Source organism: Bison bison, unplaced genomic scaffold, assembly GCF_000754665.1.
Source record: "Bison bison bison isolate TAMUID 2011002044 unplaced genomic scaffold, Bison_UMD1.0 scf7180017864200, whole genome shotgun sequence".
Lineage (NCBI taxonomy): Eukaryota > Metazoa > Chordata > Mammalia > Artiodactyla > Bovidae > Bison > Bison bison.
This window is the reverse complement of record NW_011494772.1, coordinates 276863-292732: the sequence shown is the minus strand read 5'-3', so window position 1 is coordinate 292732 and position 15870 is coordinate 276863. Positions and strand designations below refer to the sequence as shown.

Genomic DNA, 15870 nt, shown 5'->3' with positions numbered 1-15870 from the left:
CTCCCAGCATCAGAGTCTTTTCCAGTGAGTCAACTCTTCACATGAGGTGGCCAAAGTACTGGAGTTTCAGCTTTAGCATCATTCCTTCCAAAGAACACCCAGGACTGATCTCCTTTAGAATGGACTGGTTGGATCTCCTTGCAGTCCATAGGACTCTCAAGAGTCTCCTCCAACACCACAGTTCAAAAGCATCAATTCTTCGGCGCTCAGCTTTCTTCACAGTGCACCATAATAAATGTTGTTCATTGCAGAGTCAACTAGAAAACTAGGACTGTTCACAGTTCAATAACATGACCCTGGACCATTAATCCAAACAGGTTGCCATAACAAAATATCACCAACTGGATGGTTTAAACAACAGACATCTATTTCTCACAGTTTTGGAGGCTTGGAAGTCCAGGATCAAGGTGCCAGAAGATCTGATTCCTGGTGAGGACCCTCTTCCTGGCTTGCAGACTGTCATTGTGTCCTCATGTGATAGCATGATCTCTCTTCCTCTTTTTTAAGGATATTAATCCCATCACAGGGTTTTCATGACCTCTTCTAAGCCTAATTACTTCCTGAAGACCTCATCTCTAGATACATGGGGTGGAGGGGTGGGTAGCACTTCAACATATCCATTGGAGGTGGGGGTAGGACATAAACATTCAGTCTTTGCCAGCCACCTAAAGGAAACACTTTCCAGTATCATGTGTAAACTGAGCCCTACTCTTTTCTTCTACAGAAAACCTTTATTCATGTCCAAAACTCTAAGGTCCCATTTTGCCTTTTTCCTTCCAGAAAACTCCTCCCAGGAAATTTCTTCATGGGACTTCTCTTTCCACTCTCTTCTTAGTTGCTCTCTATGGCCGTTCCACATTTTGCACTTTACTCTCTCCTGAGATTGACCAACTGATGGGCATGCCACATATTCCTCTTGCTTGGCTGGCATCCATACATGACCTCCTTAGGAAGAATGCTTTGGATGCATTCAAAAAGAATGAATTACCATGCTCCTGCATTCTTAAATATCTGAAAATATCTGTCTAGACATCTGACTGATAAATTGGACAGGGAGTAGGAATCAAATTTCCTTCACCCAATAAATCTGAAATAATCATTTCATTGTTCTCTACCCTCCCCTGTAAACTGATGAGCCTGCCTGATTCTTTACAGGAAGAATGTGTTCTTGTTTCCTTTCAAAAGATTCTCTTAAAAAAAAAAATGGGGTTGCTGCTTTGGGTGCACCATATCTACTACATGCAAGGAAAAGACAGGATGGTTGTGACTACCCCCAACAAGAAAGAGTGGGAAAGCTGAAAAGCAAGGATAAATGATACAATAGCAACCACTAGCTTATAAATGATAAAAGTCTTCAAAATAGCGAAGGTGATATATCATCCACATTAAACTCTACCCCAAGAAACTGTAATACAAAAGGTGTGTTATTCACCCTGAAATTTTATTTTACGAACACCCCCCACAAACTACTCGACTTTAAGTGACACATATACCACACACTGGAGGGGAAAATATCATGATGAAGAAGGAACTGTTCTTCAACAGAGGGAACATCAAAAAGGCTGTTTAAATTAAAACATAACTAATTTGTTACACGGAGAAGGCAATGGAACCCCACTCCAGTACTCTTGCCTGGAAAATCCCATGGATGGAGGAGCCTGGTAGGCTCCAGTCCATGGGGTCACTAAGAGTCAGACACGACTGAGTGTCTTCACTTTCACTTTTCACTTTCATGCATTGGAGGAGGAAATGGCAACCCACTCCAGTGTTCTTGCCTGGAGAATCCCAGGGACGGTGGAGCCTGATGGGCTGCGGTCTATGGGGTCGCACAGAGTCGGACACGACTGAAGCGACTTAGCAGAAGTAGCAGCAGCAATTTGTTACAATGCAGGTCAAGAATATAAAAATATCTCTCACTGCTGAGTTTTTGAGAATTCTGAGTAATTTAAATTTTATACTACATACTTCTCTATCATAAAAAGCCACAAAAATTCACAAAGTTGTTAAAATTACCTCCAAAAAAAATTACTCAAAATACTTTAACAGATGCAGGGCCACTGAGCTAAACCATTACAGTGATGCTTTAGAATATCTAAATCACAACATGAAGGGTATTTTCTTCACTTGTGTAACTCAGTAGGCCTAACAGAAGGGAGATACTATTCCAGCGTTGGGGACCCAGAATGGAAATCACAATCCTTATTTCAAGAGGGACTTAGTACAGGGAATTGGTTACATAGTTCAGTTCAGTTCTGTTCAGTCACTCAGTTGTTTCCGACTCTTTGCGACCCTGTGGACTGCCGCACGCCAGGACTCCCTGTCCATCATGAACTCCCAGAGTTTACTCAAATTAAGGTCCATTGAGTCTGTGATGCCATCCAACCATCTCATCCTCTGTCGTCCAGTTCTCCTCCCATCTTCAATTTTTCCCAGCATCGGAGTATTTTCAAATGAGTCAGTTCTTCACATCAGGTGGCCGAAGTAGTGGAGTTTCAGCTTCAACATCATCCTTCCAAAGACTATTCAGGATTGATTTCCTTTAGGATGGACTGGTTGGATCTCCTTGATGTCCAAAGGACTCACAAAAGTCTTCTTCAACACCATAGTTCAAAAGCATCAATTTTTCATTGCTCACCTTTCTTTATAGTCCAATTCTCACATTCATACATGACTACTGGAAAAACCATTTAAAAAAAAGCTATCTTTGACTAGATGGACCTTCAGTTGGCAAAGTAATGTCTCTCCTTTTTAATAAGCTGTCTAGGTTAGACATAACATTTCTTCCAAATCTTTTAATTTTCTGGCTGCAATCACCATCTGCAGTGATTTCAGAGCCAAAAAAATAAATAAATAAAGTCTGACACTGTTTCCACTGTTTCTCTATCTATTTCCTATGAAGTGATGGGACCAGATGCTATGATCTTAGTTTTCTGAATGTTGAGCTTTAACCCAACTTTTTCATTCTCCTCTTTCCCTTCTCTTCACTTTCTGCCATAAGTGTGGTGTCATCTGCATATCTGAGGTTATCAATATTTCTCCCAGCAATCTTGATTCCAGCTTTTGCTTCACTCAGCCTAGCATTTCTCATTATATGCTCTGCATATAAGTTATGTAAGCAGGTTGACAATATACAGCCTTGACATACTCCTTTCCGTATTTGGAACCAGTCTGTTGTTCCATGTCCAACTCTAAGTGTTGCTTCTTGACCTGCATATAGATTTCTCAGGAGGCAGGTCAGGTATTCTGGTATTCCCATCTCTTTCAGAATTTTCCACAGTTTATTGTGATCCAAACAGTCAAAGGCTTTGACATAGTCAATAAAGCAGAAGTAGATGTTTTTCTGGAACTTTCTGGCTTTTTCAGTGATCCAACGGGTGTTGGCAATTTGATCTCTGGTTCCTCTGCCTTTTCTAAATCCAGCTTGAACATCTGGAATTTCACGGTTCACATACTGTTGAAGTCTGGCTTGGAGAATTTTGAGCATTACTTTGCTAGTGTGTGAGATAAGTGCAATTGTGCGGTAGTTTGAGCATTATTTGGCATTGCTTTTTTTGGGACTGGAGTGAAAACTGAACTTTTCCAGTCCTGTGACCACTGCTGAGTTTTCCAAATTTGCTGGCATATTGAGTGCAGCACTTTCACAGCATCATCTTTCAGGATTTGAAATAGCTCAACTGGAATTCCATCACCTCCACTAGCTTTGTTCGTAGTGATGCTTCCTAAGGCCCACTTGACTTCACATTCCAGGATGTCTGGCTCTAGCTGAGTGATCACACTATCATGGTTATCTGGGTCATGAAGATCTTTTCTGCATAGTTCTTCTGTGTATTCTTGTCACCTCTTCTTAATATCTTCTGCTTCTATTAGGTCCTTACCATTTCTGTCCTTTATTGTACCCATCTTTGTGTGAAATTTTCCCTTGATATCTCTAATTTTCTTGAAGAAATCTCTAGTCTTTCCCATTCTATTGTTTTCCTCTATTTCCTTGCACTGATCACTGAGGAAGGCTGTCTTATCTCTCCTTGTTATTCTTTGGAACTCCGCATTCAAATGGGTATATCTTTCCTTTTCTCCTATAACCTATGGTTACACAGGTCATAGTGAAAAAAGAATTCAAGTGGAGGACAATTATGCAATTATTGTCCTCCACTTGATTAGCAATAATAGGAATCTGGTAATTTCCCTAAGGAAGAGGAAGAATTTAATGGAATCCAGAAGCCAGGGCCATCTAGCAGAAGCTGGAAACAAGGCAAGCTTTCCCAGCATGAACTGAGCTCATTGAAAGATAAGCAACAAGAACAAAAACACACCTGCCCCAGGAGACAAAGTCAGCCACACTTTAGACAGAGGGTGTGTGAGGGAAGAAGGGAAAGTTCCCTGGCTTCTCCCTCAACCTGCCCTCATGTTTCGCCTCGGACTAAAGCAACTCAACAGAAGCAGAGTTCATGGGAGTTGGGGAAATGTGATGCAGAGTAGAAAAGGGCAGGTGCAAGGATCTTCGGGCAAACAAACAAATGACTAGCACAGCCAAATAGCTGAACTGGTAAGAATATTGGCTTACCAAAGCAACCCAGATCACTGAAAGCACATAAAAATGTGTACATAAATGGCTCAGTGGTAAACAATCTGCCTACAATACAAAAGCTGCAAGAGACACAGGTTTAAGCCTTGGGTAGTTCAAGCCTTGGTAGCAATCCACTACAGTATTCTTGCCTGGAGAATCCCATGGACAGAGGAGCCTTGTGGGCTATGGTCCATAGGGGTGCAAAGAGTCAGACAAGACCGAAGCAACTTAGCACACACATGTGCAAATGTTCATAAAAGTGTTATTCACAATAACAGCTTTTATTCACAACAGTTAAAAAGTAGAAACAACCCAAATGTCCATCTGTTCAGGAATGGATAAACAAGATGCGGTATATTTACACAGAGAATGTTATCCAGCCATAAAATGGAATGAAGAACTGACTGCTACATTCTACAAAATGAATGATCCTTGAAAGCAGTGTAATAAAAAGTGAAAGAAGCCAGAAACACAAGGCACCATGCTGTATGATTCCATTTATAATGAAATGCCCAGAATAGGCAAATCCATAGATATAGGGAAGACAGATTAGTGGTTACCAAAAACAGAGGGAGAGAAGAATTGGGACTAAACGCTAACACCTACGAGGTTTCTATTGGGAGTGATGGAAATGTTCTGAAATTAGCAGCAGTGGTTGCACAACACAGTGACTGACGATACTACAAACTACAATTTGAAGTGTACAATTTGAAATGGTCAGTGTTATGTGAATTAGATGTCAGCTTTTAAAATGTTAAAATAAGAAAGAAAACAAGTAACTAAGAAGTGAGAGTATAATAATAAGCCTTCAAGACTTAGGTCAAAAGTCATTAGTCTCCATGGTTGCTCGGCAGTGGCTCTGCACCACAGTATCACTACTGAAGGTCACTGATACTTGCTGAGAAAATACGCTATGATTTTCAGGTTCCTAATCTCTAAATAATACATTTGAGGTCCTTCTGCTACTGATTTAGAAGCAAAACTAAGACAGCTAAGTCATTTTTTCAGGAACCCATCATAAGAGGTGGGTCTCTGACAGTCAAAATTAAAATGAATACTTCCACAGTTTCACATGAGGAATTGCACAGCTCCAAAGAAGCAAAAATTTCCTTTCTTTTTTTTCAATCTCTATTCAAGCTTAAAAATCCTTCCAATTTTTTTTAATAACACAATGACAGGGATTGACAATGTAAAGAGTACAACCCAGTATGAGGGAATGAGGGAAAGGATGTGAGGAGAGAGCTACAGATTTCCAGGTCTGGCAATAAAATGGACAAAGCCTCAAGGCTAATCAGTGAATTCCAGCAGACCTGCTTGGGACCACTGTCTGGATAAGCAAAACAAACAGTGCCATAAACCTTTTACAGATTTACTACATTTCCATTAACTCCCCTACAATACAAAATGATATTCAGTTGTGTTATCTGTGGCATAAGAAAGAAAATCACAACAAATTAAATTGCAGTTGCTTTAAACGTCTATCTTAAGTGACAGCTGCTTCTTAGTGTAATACAATTTGAACTTAAAATGAATAGTTTAGGTGTGATCAAGATACAGAGAATGTTGAAATATGTTATAATCATTCACACTTGGGGCTAGATTTAACTATTTTAAAATAGAACTTCTCTAAGAAAACCTCTAACTTGATAAGAAAATAAGATGAATAATGTTCCTTCTTTGTATAAGTAAATGGTGAGCTTAATAAAGTCACTTTAATGGACAAAATTATGAAAATGTCAAAAGACAAATGCTGAAGAACAACCATAAATAGAATAATTTTATAGACATTAAGAATGAGTGAAAAACCAAAACTGAAACTTATCGAAAAGTACTGTATTATCCAAACAGCATATACTTTTAACACAATAGTTACAAAAAAGCAACATGAGGCAGAAAATTATTATTTATGTCACATAGTTCAAAATCTACCTTCTAGCATTAACAGCATCCCCCAAAATTCCAGAAAGTAAAGATGCTCCCCTTTAAAAATAATCCCATTAAGCATTATCACAAAACTCTTTAATCCTGCACAACAACTAGGGCCAGAAGTTGGTTCATATATTGAAAATATTGGTTAAATCAGAGAATGATTATATATACTGTAAAAAATTACACATACATAGCAAAAATCATACATATTAAAATGTTTTAAAAGACAAATATAAATATTCACTCCCCTTCTGATATAAATTACAGCTATTTCTTTAAGTTTAGGTCCTTTGATTAGGATTTTGTATCATATGAACCTATACTTACAATGCAATGCTTATAATTTTTAATTTCCTTTGGATTAAAACAGAATGAAAGCTAAAAGGTACATGCAATATAATTGGCATATGAAATCATCAGATTTATATCATTTTTTGCAATTCACTGTGCATGCTTAATTCACAGTAACTTTCTAACTTGTCCTTACTGAGATTTTTCCCAGTACTTGATAATTTTCTTCACTGTCACACTCACAGTTCATCACTTTACATAATATTATATTACAGAATTCTAATGAAAAGAATAGGCATTCACAGGATTTGAGGCAGATGGGAAACTGGCTCATTATAAGCACACAAAGCAACTGGCAAGAGCAGAAGTACACACATGAAGTAGATCCTTAGTCTACTCCCCATGCACGCTCAGCATCCTATGGGAAACAGGCAGTATCACTTACAGTGAGCGTGTCAAGCAGAAATAAAGTCTAAGAAGTAGATAATGATTAAGTAAATCTCCACTGTACATCTATTCCACTGAAAATGTACAATTCATCAGTAAACACAGATAAAAGCGATGGGAGACTCAACATCAGACTAGCGAGCTAGAGAACATTCTGACAACTTTCTACAAAAATGCCTATTAGCTAATTAGTTATTTTAAGTTCATATACATCAAAGAGTTTATTTTTCAGCATTGGTGCTGATTTAGTTAACAGTCCTAAAGCCTTCTACCTCTGCCTTGTAACTTGCCACTCAGTCACCAAAATAAACAGTATCAAGTTCCCCAGACTACTTTGGAAATTCACTTTCTAGAAACTTGTTGTGTGAGTGCTCAGTCATTCTGTCATGTCCAACTCTTTGCAACCCTGCAGACTGTAGCCCAACAGGCTCCTCTGTCCATGGGATTTTCCAGGCAAGACTACTGGAGTGGGTTGCCATTTCCTTCTCCAGGGGATCTTCCAGACCCAGGACTTGAACCCACATCTCTTGTGTCTCCTGCATTGGCAGGCAGATTCTTTACCACTGTACCACCTGGGAAGCCTTCTAGAAACATCACCATTTCCAATAAGCCAAACTGAAGGAAGCTAACTAACAAAAATGCATTGAGAGAGGACCCATGGGGAGTGGAAAATGTCTACACTGCAAAAGACTCTTTGAAGTTGCATCTGAATCCTAAGGTCAGTAGACATTTCAAAGAAAACATCTTAACAATCTCTGTTGGAGCATTACCCTACCTGGCACCCTCTGCTCCTACAGGAAAGACTCTAAGATATCAAAAACTCTGGCAGATTAACACTTTATATTTTGAAAATTGTTATTTGCCAGGGGGGTCATTTATGTTATTATTCCTTATTTTTTATAAGTCTCCACAAAATCAAATTCTGCTTCCAGGATCACTGATATAAGGCTTAGCCAAATTATTTGGTTAATGAAATGGAAGTGAGACCACATTAGCCACTTTTGAACTGAAGCTTTTAGAGCCATGACAGGTTCCCTCCACTGCTCTTTTTCTCTGTCACCAGATTGGCACATCTCACACAGGGGCTGCTCCATCACCCTGGATGCTGGAAAGAATGTGACACTTGGGACAGAGCCATAGCTGACAACTGCAGCCAACATGAGCAAGAAATAGACTGTGTTACTGTAGGCAATTAAAACGGTGGCGTTTTTTTGTAACAAGCCATACCACAGAGAAAGTGAACACAACCACCACAGATTTAGCTGAAGAAAGAGAATACAAAGGAGATTGACATCAGAACTCTACCTTCCAACCAGAAAGGACTTCTAAACCAAAAAAAATAATAATCACTATTTTTCAGATCAACGTTTTTCAAACTATTAATATCTATGATGATAGGCCAGTTACCTTTCCTTTTTCAAATTTCCAATCTATTCCAGACCAATATATAAAGTATTAAAAATGAATTATTAGAAAATTGAAAGAAGACTTTCAAAATTTAAGCCCCGGTATTTGTATTATCATTATTAGATTCAACAGAAATAAAATTCATCTGTCAAACTGCTATTAGGTTTCTAAATGTGTACTCCCAATTTCTGAGAATATATTACTGTAAACCAATTACAGGACACAGAACCACACTGCTCCACAGAGCACACTTTGAGGAGCACTGTTTCAGAGCATGTGAAATTAAGAAATATAAATGCTTTTGTGATGATATAAACTTCTTGGTACTTGTATAAGTGGAAATTAAATTGTAGACAAATTTTGCCCAGAAAATAAGTAAAAATTTTCTTTATTATCTTTCCCACTCTGCAAAAATATCTGTGGTTCTTTTTTTCTATAGGCATAAAAATCAGGTATTTTTTTTTCTTTCCCTTTTCTTTTTCAGTCTATCAATGATAGACATTTAGGTTATTTGAAAAGTGCCTAGCTCCAAGACTTAGTAATTTTAAATGAAATGTTTTCAGTTATAGCGAATAGGAACCCAATTATTTTATATTGACATATGTAGTTTACTGCCTTTCTCTCTACTTATTATTATCTAGCTACTGGAAAGCAGCTAGTTTTCTTCAATTATTTAGCAACCTGCAATAAACATGATTTAGTTCTAAAATCCCAAGTATATTTTAAATCACATTTAATTTTCAAAAGAATGAATCTTTCCTTTATTAAAGATAATTCAAAGTTTCAGAAACTCATCTCAAGCCATTAAAGTAGCTTCTGTCTGGCTCAGAAATACTTTTTGGGTGGTAAGATTCCAATCTTGATGAATGTCATTATATATACACTGTCCTGGGTGGCTGCAGCAGCTGCTAGCTGCTTAAAAAAGCTAGTTAAAAGAAAAAAAAAAAAAAGACTAAAAGGAAAAGAAATGATTGTTTCATTTTCTCTCAAATGAAGAAAAATATGTGTAATATATTTAAAGTGAAGGTGCTTTCCAAGTCTTAAAAATGTGGATGGCAAAAGCCAGAGCTACTTCAGTTTGGGCAACACTGAGACTATATCAATTGATTTTTGCAAGACCTTTTAAAATTAATAGCATTTTTTAAATAAGAAAAAGAAAGAACTTTTCAAATTAGAGTAATTTTTCCATTAAGATTTCTGTAGCACTAAATGATGTATAAAATGTCTTCACATTTGCAATCTAGTTAGTATCTACTGCAATCTAGTTAGTATCTACAGCAACCCAGTTAGAGAAATAAGAGGAATATCATCGCCTTTATCCCTACTAAGCCAGATGAAGAGCCAAGTTTCGAGAGCTCTACTTGGGTTCAAACTCAAAATGCCATTCTTTTTTTTTTTTCCTCTACACACCAACTCCTGGTAATTCTCTCTTAAAGATCATTTATATTTTACAACAGTAAACATTTGTACCTAAAATATTTTCAGGTCAGTTGGCAAAAAAATATGCTAGAAAAACATAAATTTACCAGCAGTTCTATGAGTACAGAAAAGGACAGTGCAATTTACAATGATTAGAAGACGAGAGAGACATCACAATATGCTAACATAATTTGACTACTGGTATAATTTCTTATAATACAGAATTAAAGTCGACAGTCTTTAATTTTCATTTCATCTGAAAAATTATCATTAGTAGATGGTTAATGATTTTAAAAATTGATTCAAGATTTCCTTTTACTATTTTCCTGTTACTATAAATATAAGTAACAGTCAATTTATGCCTTCACAGAAATGAGGTTTTTATATTGGTTTTTGAAGATATATTTTACATTATCTTTGGAAGTATAGGGAAGAGGTAGGTACAAAAGCAGTGTTTTAAATTATATATGTATACACTTTCATGATAAAAACATAAGTAAAATTATGTTACTTTTTACATCACTGCTGCTGCTGAAAAAAATAGGTTTATTTTAGGTGATATTTTAAGTATATACATAAAAGTTAAGCTTACTGTTACATTAGATGACAAAGTAAGGAAACAAATTCTTAAAAATGATCATGTTATAGTTCAAAGTTATTTCCATAGAATCTTTTGTTTACTGTTGTTTCAATTTAGCTGATAAATATGAAGTTATATGAATACAGTTAAATGCTTTTAAAAACTTTTAATGTCATTACCTAAACACCTAGAATAATTTTAATTAATCTTCATTTGCATTTCCTAATTTTAAAAAATCAACTGTAATGTTTTTAGCTAGTTAACACAAATTGTATTTCCACTTCAGTTTAGTACGTTTATACATTGGAAGACTTACTATAAAATCAAACACATTTTTGATGCTGAGAAAAACCTTAACAAAGAAAAATAACTTTCTTCTTACTCAACTCTTCGACACATGAAAAAATAGATTTTTATGTAAATAAGGGAAAAATAAAATAGAGAATTCCTTAATTGTGTTTTTTAAAAAGACATGTTTAGTTCAGTAATGTATATTTTCAGCTATGCTGTCAGTATCATCAAAATTCTGTATTATACAAAGTCATATTAAATTTATACTCAGGTGTAACATTCTCTCCCAAAGACATACTATTTTTAAATGCATTATTAATCTAGAATTTTGGCCCTACTGTCAACTTGAAAGTTGCTTTTATTTATTTTTAAGCCAAAGCTCTTCAGTGAGAAAAGTTCAAGATCCCACATATAAGGAGATCCTGAGAGGCTGCACAGATTCTTTACTGTCTGAGCCACCAGGGAAGCACCTCAGGATCTCCTTATATTTGAGATCTTGAACCCAGGGTTTGATTCCTGGGTCAGGAAGGTCCCCTGGAGAAGATGCTAGATATTGGAGCTACCCACTCCATAATCCTTGCCTGGAGAATTCCATGGACAGAGGTTATAGTCCATGGGAATGCAAAGAGTTGGGCATGACTGAGCAATTAAAACTTTTACTTTCTGAGACCATATACATGACCAAAAAAAAAAAACCTTCGTCTAGATAAGTAGATATATTAGACATTTAAATTTTCCCAACATACTGCTTGTTAATTATTTTAACAGTTAACTATATTCTATCATACTTCCTATCTTCTATCACGGTTTCATTTATATTAGACATTCCTATCTCTCAGGTAAAAATAAAGGTCCACAGATTAAATCTGATATTCTTCCTACCCTTAGAAACTAAATAAATACTGCCTGATTGAAAATAATTGACAAAGTATTGTTTCAAGTACAAGGAGAGATTTTAAATTATGTGACATGTCTTCACAAAGAATAGAATTTTCAAAAATCAAATTAGATTTTTAAAAGTTAAGCTACTTTACACTAAAATAGGAACTAGATAATTTTTAGTGTTCTCTTTACAAAAGACTATATAAATTATTATACTTTTAATATTTAAGCATTCAAACTCCTTAAAAATTTAAATACAATTTCCAAACATACACATGGCTCAACTGGATTTACAATGCACAACTATATAGCTACCAAATATAGTTTCATATAGTTTCCCATATTTCTGTATCTCTAAAATCTGTTTAGTGGATTCAATCATAAATATGTTACCAAATGCAAGTACCAAGTTTTAACTGAGAGTCTTATAGTACTTTTTTTCTTGGTATATGTACATAAATGTACATAAAAATCTAACAAACATTCTCAAGCAATACTTCTCAATAAATGGCAGTAAAAAAAAAAACTAATAAAATATAATGCCCAAAAGCACCTTGATTAGAGGTTGATGCAAAACAAATCTATTAACAAAAAGCTAGTAGTCAACACAGTCACTCAGAGAAGATGGGGAAATAGTCATGTTTATATACAAGAAAAAATTATAACAATTTTAACAATTTAAGTGAAAAGACTTATAGCTTCAAAATATATTTCATAATAATCACCTGGCCATGTTAATCTGAATCAGCAGATCACATGATCTTTCTTAAAACATTCCCTAAAGTTTTCACTAACTTCTCTAGAAACACAGGAAGCTTATGTCATCTAATTTTGGGAACGACACAAAGAATAACTTACAGTCCTTTGACCTGTTCTTTTCAATAATAGAGCCACTAAACAAAGGTGGCTACTGAGTGCTTAAAATGAACTTAGTGTAACTGAGAAAATAAAGTTTTATTTAATTTTAATTACTTTATTAAATGTAAAATTTAAAACTACCACTCAGTTGAGTTGCTAGAACTTTTAACAATGTTTGGAAAAATTTGGGTATGCACTTTAAACTGCAAATTGCATTAAGTCTAAATATAGATCAAGTATTTCCAATGAAAAAATACCCACCAGATTTAGAAGAAGCAATACAAAAGAATGAAAATATCTCACTAACAAATTTTACATTGGTTACATGTTAAAATATATTTTGATATACAGGATTGAATTTTTAAAAACCTATCATTATTAAAATTCGCTCCATTTTTCTCCTTTATTTTTTTAATATTACCATGAAAATTTTTAAATTATATAAATGATGCTCATTATATTTCTATTGGGCAGTGCTGCCTTAGACTATATACATAAAATCAAAAAATTTTTTAAAGTTAGGTTACTTAAGGTATTATTTGCACACAGTAAAACTCACCCTTTTATACGTTTACTTCTATAAATTCTGGCAAATGTATACAATCACGAAACCAACACAATCACAACATAAAATGTTTCCATTATCCCAAAAAATGTCCCCTGTTTCTTATCAACTTGTCAACTCACGCCTCCTACCCCCAAACCCTGACAATTCAGTTTTCTGTCCCTATAGTTTTAATCTTTCCACAACAGGATAGCATATAGACCTCTGAGTCCAGGAAAATCAAAGTTTAAAGACCATACTATACCATGGTGCTAGAGGATTATTATTATTTGATATTTCCTTTCCTTGTATTATGAACATTTTGCCAAGGCTTAGTTTTCCAGTTATTCCATTTTCAAAACTGAGTTTCTTTCCCTGTCACTATTACAGTAATTTATTTATACTTATAGAATAAAACTGAGAAGATTATATATTAGTTATGTACTTACAAGGCTTCTACTAAACTGTAAGCTAGAAGCCTGACTTGTAGAACTACTACACTTAATTGTCTAGTGAAATTAACAGTGCAGATAATAAGGCTGAGAAGATATGTCCCATTGTTAATAAAAAAAAGAAAGGAAAGGGAAAAAACAAAGAATTGACTGATGAAGAAGTTAACCCTCTAATTTAGATGTTTACATTTACTGAGGTCTCAAAAAAAGATTAGAGGATGCAAGAACTATGATGCCAAATAACCAGGAGCAAATGGTAGTAGAGACTGAACCTAAACCAAAATTTTTACCTAAATTGGTATTGGTTTTGTCAGAGCTTGCTAACAAGGTTGAATAAATTGGGAGTACTCTGCCTAACACAATTTTTCTCACAAACTCTGTTATTTCTGGTACATGATTATATAGAATATAAAGTTTTAAAAAATACATGTATCACATCAAATCAGAAATACTTTTAGCACATAAAGGCAAAGACTCAAGAAACTCAATGGGCTCTATCTGAAAAGTAGAATATTTGTAATCAATAATATTCATAAAAGTTAAATATATAACATCTATGTTTTAAGTAAATAAATGAAATGCTACAACTGACTTTAATGGTTCTAAAATACTTACTGAAGTCTCCAGTAAGAAAAACTCCTTCAGCTCCTGGGGCCCATTCTTTGCAGTATAAACCACCATCAGCGCATCTGTGGACGCCAAATGATTCATAACCTCTGGAAAACCTATCAATACCACCTTCATTCTCTCCAATGTCGGTCAAAGTCTGGTTAAATCGCTTATACCTTTGAAAAAGTGCAAAAGAAAGGAAATTGTAAAATCAAATAATCTTCCAGAAAAGCTGCTGTAATTAAATATCTGTTTTACTCTCATTCAGGGAAAAAAAAAAAAAAAAGATATCATTAAAGAGGAATGATGTGAATAATTTCATTTATTGCTAGAAGTTACCTGGTAAGATATCATTCTTACATCAAATACACTGAACTAATCCAACAAACTTTTTTTTGTAATTTCAAGCATTATGGTATAAAAGAAAACATGATAGTTACGTTATTCCATGAATATTTTAAAATCAGCATTATAGCAACTTCTATGTCAAGACAGTATAATGAAGGAGCATTCCTACATCTATAACTTCTAAAACACTGAAAGAAAATACAGTTAAAAACCAGCAATAAAAATAAAATTACCCTACAGCAGGTCTTGCATACTTTTCCTGTTAAAGGGCAGATAGGAAATATTTTAGTCTTTGCTAGCCATCTGGTTTCTGTCACAATTACTCAACTGTGTCTCTGAAGCATGAAATTGGCCACAGACAATATGTAAATGAATGGGTGTGGCTGTGTTCCAATAACACTTTATTTACAAAAACAGGTGGCAGGGCCAAATTTGGCCTATGGGTTATAGTTTGCCTAGTCTTGCCCTACAGCAACTAACCATGGAAAGAACATTCATCACCTCAAACTATGAAAGCCAGCGGCCATGAGAAGAAACTAAAGATTCCTTTCCAAGCAGGATCAAGAATAATACATGGCTGCTCTTGACCCTCTCCCAGACCCCCAGAGCCCACAGTTAGGACCGGTACACCAAAAATATATTATTACTTGCACTTATTACCCCAAGTCTGGGGAGAAGCAAAGTAGAACAAAACTGGCAAAACTAGAGAAGTGAAGCATGTGGCAGGTATTCTCTGTCAGAAGTGAAAGTTCCAGAACTGTGCAATGAATTGACCAATGCCCATAAACTTCCCTGTGCTTCCCCACACCCTGAGGGGTAATCAATAAAAGTCCCAGAAAGATAGTCATGAATCCAAATAGAGGTATAAAGGAAATACACAAAATATCAGAAGCTAACTAATGAAAAACACCTCAACTGAGGTGAACAGAAAAATAATCTTTATACAAATGTTTCACCCTGTTGTTGCTTAGTTGCTAAGTCAGGTCTGACTCTTTTGCGGCCCCATAGACTGTTGGCACCCACTCCAGTACTCTTGCCTGGCAAATCCCATGGACAGAGGAGCCTAGTAGGCTGCAGTCCATGGGGTCGCTAAAAGTCGGACACGACTGAACAACTTCCCTTTCAACTTTTCACTTTCATGCGTTGGATAAGGAAATGGCAACCCACTCCAGTGTTCTTGCCTGGAGAATCCCAGGGACGGAGGAGCCTGGTGGGCTGCCATCCATGGGGTTACACAGAGTCGAACACG

The 15870-nt window shown here is 35.7% G+C and overlaps 1 protein-coding gene across 1 annotated transcript in view; it reads right to left on the bottom strand.

Annotated features, from left to right (window-relative positions):
• The window catches only part of GBE1 (glucan (1,4-alpha-), branching enzyme 1), a 313528-nt gene that overhangs the window by 232989 nt on the left and 64669 nt on the right, over positions 1-15870 (bottom strand). The window contains exon 2 of the mRNA XM_010844338.1: positions 14280-14449. Coding sequence (XP_010842640.1) covers positions 14280-14449 — 170 coding nt within the window. The remainder of the gene's footprint in view (positions 1-14279; positions 14450-15870) is intronic.